At 46.6% G+C, this 10209-nt stretch overlaps 1 protein-coding gene and 1 long non-coding RNA gene across 10 annotated transcripts; both read right to left on the bottom strand.

Moving 5' to 3' along the window:
- Positions 1–2303: 2303 nt before the first annotated feature.
- LOC109779014 (uncharacterized) lies at positions 2304–6592 on the bottom strand. 9 transcript variants are annotated; one of them, XR_012202707.1, is made up of 7 exons: positions 4793–5049; positions 4382–4443; positions 3936–3995; positions 3508–3658; positions 3274–3403; positions 3115–3186; positions 2304–2575 (listed from the first exon to the last, which is right to left on the bottom strand). It is a non-coding gene; the product is annotated as an uncharacterized lncRNA (long non-coding RNA). The 9 variants fall into 9 exon arrangements; XR_012202712.1 differs by having other exon boundaries at positions 3306–3403; XR_012202709.1 differs by lacking the exons at positions 2304–2575; positions 4793–5049 and adding an exon at positions 6152–6592 and having other exon boundaries at positions 2764–3186.
- A 1270-nt stretch (positions 6593–7862) lies between these two features.
- LOC109779019 (SWI/SNF complex component SNF12 homolog) lies at positions 7863–9926 on the bottom strand. Its single transcript, XM_020337599.4, has 2 exons — positions 8290–9926; positions 7863–8178 (listed from the first exon to the last, which is right to left on the bottom strand). Exons 1-2 carry the CDS (start codon positions 9783–9785, stop codon positions 8100–8102), a joined length of 1575 nt encoding a protein of 524 aa, XP_020193188.1. The 5' UTR covers positions 9786–9926; the 3' UTR covers positions 7863–8099.
- Positions 9927–10209: the final 283 nt, after the last annotated feature.

Genomic DNA, 10209 nt, shown 5'->3' with positions numbered 1-10209 from the left:
GATGGACCACCTTTCTTGATTGCGTTGGGTCGATGAAGACTAGATGATTGCTCCCCCATACTCCACTATGGGTGAGCCACTCTTCGACACATCTTCACAAGTCCATTGACACCACAATGGATGGCAAGCTTCAAGAACTTGATCTCTTCGTGATGCTCCACCTGAACTTGCACACGACAATCTTGATGACGATCACCACTTGATGTCATCCTTTCCATGGGTTGTATGATATCTTCCTCTTGACGCAAGCCCATGGACACGTACCTAACCCCACATAGAACTCTCACATAGACCATGGGTTAGTACACAAAGTGCAATGGACAATGCTTACCATACCATGGGATCACTTGATCCCTCTCGGTACATCTTTTACGCTTTGTGAGTTGATCAACTTGATTCACTCTTGACTTAGTCTTGGTCAACCTTGAATCTTTCCAACTCTCTTCGTTTGGATGATGTCTTGAAGGTAAACATGAATGATCACACAATCTTCTTCTTCAAGCATGCTTGCAATAAGCTCAACACTCACATGACCAATCTTTGGATAATTCCTTAATAGCACCTTGGTCAACACATAAACTCCTTGAAACCAACACATGGACTTCAAGAAATGCCTATGGACAAATCCTTCAAATATAACTCAATGCAACCATTAGTCCATAGAGAATGTCATCAATTACCAAAACCACACATGGGGGCACCACATGTCCTTTCAGCAAACAAACCCTTCATTTGAATTAGAACCATGGTGTAATTATGACTGGAAATATCTTTCTCTTTAGTGGAAGCAATATAATAATTTGGTTGGAAACAATTCTTAGTAGATGGAAACAAGATTGTGATCCTTCTCAAACATGTGGAATATTTCCTTTTTGATGGAAGCAGGCTTATACCAATTGTATGGTTTATAGAAGCAAGATAGTGATTCTTTTGTTAAAAAATATCACATTACAAAGGAGACAAACTTTCAAATAAATCGAAGCAGATATCATTTACCATAGAAGCAAATTCTCCAATGAACGAAACATAAATTAATTTGTTGTGAATTGATAGGCAACATTACAAACAAGGGTGGATGCACGCATTAGTTGCACCGAACACAAATTTTGCTTCCTAAGGAAGCAAGCTGTCGGATTTGATTTGTTTCCTAAAACTAAGGACCAATGCATATTGTAAGGAAGTAAGCTTCCGGATTTGATTTTTTTCCTTCAAATCAAAATCAGCAGTCGTGAGTGATTTTCGGAAGGGAAATGATCCCCTTCAACCGGCAGATTTCATGAGTTTTGCCCGTCGCCTCCCATGGATGACAAGTGGATGTGGCCCACGCATGCTACAACTCACACTAGCCACATGTCGCAGTCTATCCTTATCCACACGAGATAGTGTTTGCAACAAGGCTTCTATGGCAAAGAAGGAAACGACTAGACGGCAATTCAACATCATCTTTGATTGCAAAATGTTTCCGCAACATCATTCATGTTGTAGAAGTCCTTCCGCGACATCACCTATGTTGCAAAAATGTGAAGCTGATTTTTTTCCCGCAACACAACCCCTGTTCAAAAGTTTTTGCAACATGAGCTTTGTTGCAAAAGGTTCTGCAACATTGCCTTTGTTGAAATGATGAGAGCATGGTTGGGTCACTTGATGTCGCCACATGTAATGGTTGTTGAGGCGGCGAATCTTTCAGAAAAGATCCACCGACCGACGCGTAGCAGTTCCCTTTTCAGAAGCACTGCAACATTGCCTTTGTTGAAATGATGAGAGCATGGTTGGGTCACTTGATGTCGCCACATGTAATGGTTGTTGAGGCGGCGGATCTTTCAAAAAAGATCCGCCGACCGACGTGTAGCAGTTCCCTTTTAAGAAGCACTGCAAGATTGCCTTTGTTGGAATGATGAGAGCATGGGGGGTCGCTTGATGTCGCCACATATAATGGTTGTTGAGGCGGCGGATCTTTCAGAAAAGATCCGCCGACTGACATGTAGCAATTCCCTTTTCAGACGCACTGAAACCACAATATACGTCAATTGAATTCTACTCCCTCTGTACCGAAATGTAGGTCGCTGGGGCAAATGTTCCGACCAGGTGAAAATGGGCAAATGGACATTTATACCCTTAGTTTAAATTTTGAATCAGGTCGCTGGATCGTCTTCCACCTCCGCCACCGCCCCTGCCCTCCACCTCCGCCTCCGGCCCCGCCCTCCACCTCCGTCTCCGCCCCTGCCCTCCACCTCCGCCTCCGCCCCCGCCTCCACCTCCGCCTCCGCCTTCGTCCCCGCTCTCCACCTCCGCCTCGGCCCCCGCCTCCACCTCCACCCACGCCGTCCTAGGGCTCCTCCTGGACCGCGCGCGCCTAGGTGATGCTCTGCTGTCGCCTGCTCGTGGAGGCGGGCTGGTGCTCTGCTGCTGTCCGCTGGTGGAGTCGAGCTGCTGCTCTGCTGCTGGCTGCTGGTGAAGGCGAGCTGGTGCCCGCACGCACCCAGGGGAGCTGCTGCCGCTGAAGCACTCACCACACACAGGAGCTGCTGCCGCTGAAGTACTCGCCGCTGCACAGGAGCTGCTGGCCTAGGTTCATCTGTTTGGGGATGACATTAGATAATCCGAATCGTAGTCCTCGCGGGAATGGTCGCAAAATGCGATTTGATGATCATAAGCAATCAGATGATCATAAACTAAGACTTGCTCATATGAGTAAACAATTTGATGATCATAAACAAGAGTAATTCAAAGAAATATTTGTTGCCAATAATTCAAGACAAAGAGTAATTCAAGAGATAATTGCTGCCAATGATTCGAGTGAATACTCCATCAGAATTTGTTCAAATTATTGGGACGACGACGGATAGACGACATGTAATTAGCCTGGGGAGAAAAGGCCACCAATAACCATGAGTTCATGTATTGGTTTTGATCTCAGGAAGCAAGGTTTTGATTTCTTACAACATGCCACTACTCTAGGAGAAAATTTTGGCACCTCATGAAGAAATTCCTGGCTAGGAGGAGAATGCCGCCTTTTAACCGCTATAATTGTGCGGACATGGAGCAAACCGCTATAATTGTGCTGGAAAAAAGGGTTTATTTTTGGATTTGTTTGAGCAACTCATGGATGCCTACCTTTTCTGCCTAATTTTGCGACGAAAACCCTTTTTGGAGTGTGATTTTCGTTTCTGTAAAGCTGTCTCTCATCTGAAAAATAGAAGAGAAAAAACTGATTCTATTTCAGCCATGCTATGTTAGGGCAATATACAGTGGCCCACTGTCTGTCTGCAGTACCTATCCTATCCATGGAGCAAACCGTTGTATACCTCTCCGAACATTCCATGTCCGACGAGATTCGAGCTGCTGAAGTTATTTGTAGCAGACCTTAGTTCCTCCAGTGTCATACATGTTGCTCCTTGCATGTCTAGAGTACACAACAAAAGCAGTCTGTTAAGCTAAAATGCCAATCTGACAGTAGCTGAAAAACACCGAAATTAAAAGCCCCTCAAAAACTAATTTGAGCGGTACCTGGAAGAGCTTGACCGGACGAATTACTCTCTGAAGAATCTGAATTCCTTCCGCGGTGCGGTAGGCATATCACTACAATGAGTGTGATGGCACCAACTAATGCCAAACCTCCTGCAGCTCCTCCTAGAGCTACTGCAAGAATGTCTGACATCTAGTATGAAATCACCTCCTTCAGAATAGGATAGCAAGTTTCAAGTTTATCTTGATTGACAGCAGCAAAAATTAGCAGCTACTCCAGAAATGTTTCAGTTTAGCAAGTTTCTACTGAAATGATCAACTGTAGATATGTTGTACCACTGACTTGGAGTACACTGAATATGATTGAAATAATTAAATGTACTGAAATTGCAGTACCATGTTGCTTTTTACTCCAACAATTTGCATCATGTTGATATGTTTATCTAGGAGTAGAGTAATGGAGTACTTACTCTACTTAAGAGGAGAGAAGACCCCTATTTCAGTACTTGGATCCATGGCCAGGAGAGATCCTGCAGCATTTAACAACATTTCATACTCCTAGTCTTACATTTTGAAGCATTTAACATCAAATCATACTCCTAGACTTGCATTTTGAAGCATTTGATAGCAAATAATACTTCAAAATGGTTGTTGTCACTGTAGCATTTTGAAGCATTTAACAGAAAATCATACTCCTAGACCTGTAACTAAGAGCTCCAAGTGCTATACTAAAACTACTCCAAGTCTTACAGTAAACTACTGAAACTACTCCAAGTATAGTACCAGCAAAAGAATAGTGCAAACAAGCAGTACTATCCTCATATCCACAATGTATCCAAGAATGTTGTACTAGTCCATTTGATCATTTTCATTTCCAAAATGTACTGTTGTGCATCTTGAAAGTTCAACCTCTTACCTTAAATGTTCTTTTCAGTTGCTTGGATAACATGGATCTCCCAGACCTCAACTACACCCCACCTGCAGAAGATGGAGATGAAATAGACGAAGGTGTAAGAGATGAAATGGACGAAGATATAGGAGATGAAATTGTTCAACATAGCCCTGATCTGAATGGCCTTGACCTTGGGTTCTTCAACTCGTTGCAATCTCTAACAGATTGTCTAAGCCTTAGAACGCTTCAAGATCTTATCAAGGGTGTGCTAGATGAATTTGAAAACTATGAGGTTTACAAGCTGAACAGAGTTTTCCTATCTCTACAAGCTTGCATGGTTGAAATCTTGAACCATGCAGGGGGCAATGGGTATAAAATACCCCATGCGAACAAGGAAAGGCTAGAGAACCTTGGGATGCTACCTCCAAGACTTACATGCCCTCCAGAGGTATATGCAAATGCCCTGCACAATCTTGGGATAATGGAGAGAGTTGCTTGTTGAGATGCTTGTCGAGATGCTTGAGGAGTTGCTCGTTGAGATGCTTGTCGAGATGCTTGTTGAGATGCTTGAGGAGTTGCTTGTTGAGATGCTTGAGGAGTTGCTTGTTGAGTTGCTTGTCGAGATGCTTGTCGAGATGCTTGAGGAGTTGCTTGTTGAGATGCTTGAGGAGTTGCTTGAGGAGTTGCTTGTTCAGATGCTTGAGGAGTTGCTTGTTGAGTTGCTTGTCGAGATGCTAGTTGAGATGCTTGAGGAGTTGCTTGTTGAGATGCCTGTCGAGATGCTTGTTGAGATGCTTGAGGAGTTGCTTGTTGAGATGCTTGTCTAGTTGCTTGTAAAGATGCTTGTGATTATTTGTGTGGAGTATGTGTAACTCCTTGTTTGTGTGGAGTATGCGTAACCCTAGAGATGTGGCTTGTGTGGAGTATATGTAACTCCTTGAGAAGAGACTTGTGTGGAGTGAATCATTTGTATGGTCATTTTCGGAAACCCATGTGAAATTACTCCATATGTTTGCAAAAGGCTTCTATGGACAGGATTTTACTCCATATATATGATCATTTTTGTTTGAAAAGTTTCATTTAATTTTGTGTGGAGTACATCATTTGTGTGATCATTTTTGTTTAATTAAGAGAGAAGAGGAGAGGGCACTGGAAGAGAGAGAGAGAGAGAGAGAGAGAGAGAGAGATACTATCTCAGGAATTAGAACCTGCTTTTAGATAATATCTCAGGAATTAGAACAAGATACCACATTTGGTTGCTTGACTAGCTAATTTCTGAAAAGAAAAGTGAAGTCAAAAGACATTATTTCTTTCACTCCATTGCAATTGTCAATCATTATAGAGAACCAGCCACTAGCTAAGCAGAGTTTCAGTGGGATGCCCAAATAATAATTGGAAGCAAGAATCACTTTATAAGCAGAGTTTCAGTAGAATCTCAAGATTCATAGCAGAGTGAGAATCCAGCATCTGATATCTGGAGGATTGGTGAACACTGAACATTTGATGCAGTTACATAAATCCAAAGCTATACTAAGTTACCAGCAGTAAGAGTCACTTTATAACACAGCAAAAAATTGCAGCACAAGGTAACTATTCCAAGACTGAACTTAGCGTAGTAGGTGAACCTGCCTCAGACATCATAACAGACGGGATATCACTTCAGCAAGGTCGATAACAGCCTGAATTTAGCGCAAGAAAACAAAGGTTCTTTGCACCGAAACAACCAAGACTGGATGTCCTGCTGCAATGGGGATAAGACTGGTTCTTGGCACCAAAACAAGACGAATCGCTCACCTGCAGTAATGGGACAGGAACTCCCTGTAGTCCCCGTAGTCCGGCGCCGCCGCCACGGAATTGTTCGCCACTAGTGGCTCCCTGCGCTCGCCGCGGACTGACGGCCTGGGCAGCCCGCCCAAGGACGCGGCGGAGGCCTCCTCCCCCAGCGCCTCCCCCGGGGGCCTCCACCACCAGCAGCAGCTCCGATTCCGCCTCTTCAAGCGCCCGGGCGCCGGCAGGGGCGCCGGCGACGTCGTGCTGGGCCTGGGGATCCGGGAGAGGAGGGAGCTGGGCCGAGTCTTCTTCGCCTTCTGTAGGGGTGGAGGTAGGAGCTGGGGAGGGGTAGATCCACCGGCGCACGTAGATCGAGCGCCCGCGCGCCTCCACCGCATAGAAGCTCGTCACCGGCGGAAAAAAATCAAATTTTTCAGCGGCGCATACAGACTGTGACTGGAGGACGGGTGGTGGAAGAGGCCGGCGACGTCGAGAGGGAGAGGCAGAGGGGAGACCGACGTCGAGGGGGAGTGGCAGAGGGGAGGCTGGCGATGGGGCCGCGGGCCGCCGACGAGCGGATCTGGGAGAGTGACTGGGAGAGCGAGTGGAGCTAGCGCTGTGAGCAACTGAGCGAGCGAGCGGTGCGGACAGTGAACGAACGATGCGGGAGGGCAAATTGGAAAAGTGAAAGAATTTCATAACGTGACGAAAATTACACTACGATCGCTTAAACGACCTACATTTCGGAATAGAGGGAGTATTTTGAAAACTCCACATTAATTTTTTTTTCTGTTTTGAAAACTCCCTAACAGGGTGGGAATCATGCAACGGTGCTTCATCCACCATTCACACACACTCATATCTAACGGCCACGGAGTGGTCTGATGAGATCCTCAGTAGTCTAATCACTAGCGGAACCTAGCGGTTCCCTTCTTCAAATGACCCAATCAACCCATTTTAATGCTATACTAGGAGGGTGTATGTTTCCGGGGACTTATTGGCTTAGGGGCTTAAAAAATCCCTATAAGTTTCATCTAAACCAAACAGGAGGGACTTATAGAGACTTTAGGCATTTGGGACTTATGAAATAAGACTCTCAAGGAGAGTCTTATAGAGACTTATAGTTGTAATATGGTCTTATAGAGACTTATAAGTCTCAGGAACCAAACAGGTAGGGACTTGTGACTTATAAGTTGGGACTAAAAAAAGTTCTAGGACTTATGAACCAAACAGGGCCTAGTTTGTACAAGTAACTGGTTGCAACATCAAAAAAAGTACTCCCTCCGTCTGATAATACAAGACAAGACGTTATTACATCCAATATAACAGAGGGAGTAATTGATTGTGATAATAGTAATAACAAGTTTTATTTAAGAAAGACAAGAACAGTAAACAGGGCCAAGATACAAATATACCCTATCACACCCTGGGAACACAATATGCAAAAGCACTCATAAGCGCCATACCCTTGAGGGCCAAAACTGAACAAACTGATCATCAAAGAATAACCCACGGATAAAAGAGAATAGGACGGCCCAAGAGACACACCAGTTATCATAATCCCCGAGGTACTAAAGACAAGGACTGAGGCATCTCTTTGCATCTCCCTCCACTTCCACGTTCAAATACAGAAGGCCCACTTTCTCAGGTCATCTCCACATCTTCCTCATTGACATGGTGCCCAGTGAGAACCCCGTTGCCCCACACGCCATACAAACCTAACCTTGCAGCCACATTTAAATAAGTAGATATGCAAACTAAAAGATTTTTCCAGTTCAACATTTACCATGACAAGGAGGGATAACATATAACACACCATACAATAGGTAAACCATTTGAGCAGACAAAGGAGGTAAAACTGCCAGGTTCCTCCGCGACATCTAACAATTTTCTTGTCACTACCATCTCTGAAATTATACTGATACAGGACAGACAACTTGTTTCTACACCAAAGGGAACTACAACAATCTTCTCAAGAACCACCAGCACCAGGGCCATCGTTGCCACCAGGCGGTTTACGATTCAAATATCTTATAACAGCATCCTCAACCCTATTTCAGTGGAATGAAAGAAAGTTTAGTCAGCATATCTACACACAACATATGACAAATATAATAAATTGAAGTAACAAACTGAAGCCTACAGGCACTGCTTAAGCTTACCATGGCTGGTTATAGAAGTCCGCACGCCTTTCCCTTTCAATATTCCTACTCGCTTCACCAGCAACAAGCTTCAAATCTTTACTCTGTGATGCTATCAACGCATTAATGAACTCCACTGGGGACTGGCTGAACCCAAGGAAAAACGCCCTCCTCCTACGATGCTCATGGATCTTCTTGATTGAAGCAGATATCACCTCGTCACATGCCTCAATGTCCTTGTGCTTCTCAGTATTGGCAAGAAATGCTGTCATCTCCTTCTGCAGTGGGAAAGGAACATCTACCAATACATCATAGCAAGCACTCGAGTTTGCTCCATTCCCTGATAGCTTGATCTTATGTTCCAAGTTGATGGGCGGTGGAGGAGCAAGATGCTGTGATATCTTCTGCGACAGCATAGCAAACCTCATTTTATCCTCCCCAAATACCTTCTTCAGTTGGGGGTCACACATAAAGTAGGAAGGGTCACTTGGATTCTGTAGCTTCTTTGCCTTGATGTACTGCCAAAGGGCTGCGATCACCCTTGCGCGAGTGTCCACCTCAACCCCAAGCACCTCCATTAGTGGCTGTGACAGCTTGAACTTCTCGGGGTTATAATTCATCTCCAGACGGATATTGGCAAGAAACTCCTTATCCCCTTTCCTCTTCACCTCAAACCCTTCCTGCGGCGCAGCAGACCGGGCATTCTCCCAGACAATCAGTGGGTTCTCTGGATAGAGTGACGAGTCAAGAGCAATAGTCACCCTCTTAAAGAACGAGGAGAATTTCGGATACACCGGATTGTGCTTCGGCACGACACTGGCTGGGTCCAGCTCCGCGCCGTCTTCAAGCACACGGCCAATGATCTTGAGCGACCAGGTGGGCGGATCGCCATTCTTGGGCGGCGGGATGGTGCGGGGCGCCTGGTTGGCGAAGGTGTTGAAGACGTAGATGCGGAGCGTGCGCTGGAGGGACGGTGGTGTCTTGAGCGCCTCCTGAATGTCCACCTTCTTGCGCGCGAGCGCTGCGTCTACGCGGGCCTCGAACTCGAGGAGCTGCGTGTAGAGCGCGGACTCTGGCAACAGCGCGGCGACGCGGTCCGGGAGCTGCTTCTCCGGGAGTTTGCGCTTCTTGTTGCGGCGCGCAGCGGGGGTGAGGTCGACGCTGCCGGAGTTAGCAGCCTTATAAGCGGCGGCCATGGACGCTGCGGCGGCGGCGTTGGAGGTGGGTGCCGGCGGACGCGAAGGGGGCTTCTGGGGAGGGCGCTTGGCCGATGCGGCGGCGGAGGCCGCGGCCGCGGCCATTAGTGGGGTCTGGGGGGAGGAGGCTGCGCCCATGTGAATCTGGAAAGCAGGATTGTGGCTAGGCGGGGTGTGGAAAAGACCCTGAAACGGGGAACCGGCGAGAGTGGGGGGGCGCATGTGGTTATGCGGGGTCGCCGGAGAGCTTCCCGGCGGCTGCTGCTGCGGGCGTGGCTGGCCGGGGTTCGCGTTGGGATTGGGGTTGCCGCCGGTGGCCATGACGGCGGTGGGGCGGGGGAAGTCAAGATCAGATCTCGGTGCGAAGGGGATTTGGGAGCTAGGGTTTGGAGAGGAAGAGTGTGGAGACGACTGACAAGGTTTCCTTCCGGTGGGACTAATATTTGGGCCTTGTTCATGGGCCGGGCTGATCTGTGGAGGCTTTAAGGTTGTTTTACGGAAATACTGCTGGCTGGGAACGTTCCCTGGGAACGAAATGCCAGCGAACCACCTCTGAACCGCACCATCTTCATCCGGTGGATGGCAGTTTTTGCAACAACAACAACAAAACCTCTTAAAGAAAGAAACTGTCATGGCAGTTTCTAAAAACTGTCACCCCCGTCCTCATAAAACGCACTAATAACTGCCATGCTGTTCCTAGTGAACGTTTGCCAGGTATGCACGTCGTTATTTTAAGGGTTCGTTC

Source organism: Aegilops tauschii, chromosome 2 (genome assembly GCF_002575655.3).
Source record: "Aegilops tauschii subsp. strangulata cultivar AL8/78 chromosome 2, Aet v6.0, whole genome shotgun sequence".
NCBI lineage: Eukaryota > Viridiplantae > Streptophyta > Magnoliopsida > Poales > Poaceae > Aegilops > Aegilops tauschii.
This window is presented reverse-complemented; position numbering and strand designations above follow the sequence as displayed.

What these genes read in the sequence shown, in the direction of transcription:
- LOC109779019 (XM_020337599.4), bottom strand. Translation starts at nt 9,785, where the DNA reads ATGGCCACCGGCGGCAACCCCAATCCCAACGCGAACCCCGGCCAGCCA. An exon ending in GACTTCTATAACCAGCCATG is followed by an intron (nt 8,179 to 8,289) that starts GTAAGCTTAAGC and finishes CCACTGAAATAG; the next exon opens with GGTTGAGGATGCTGTTATAA.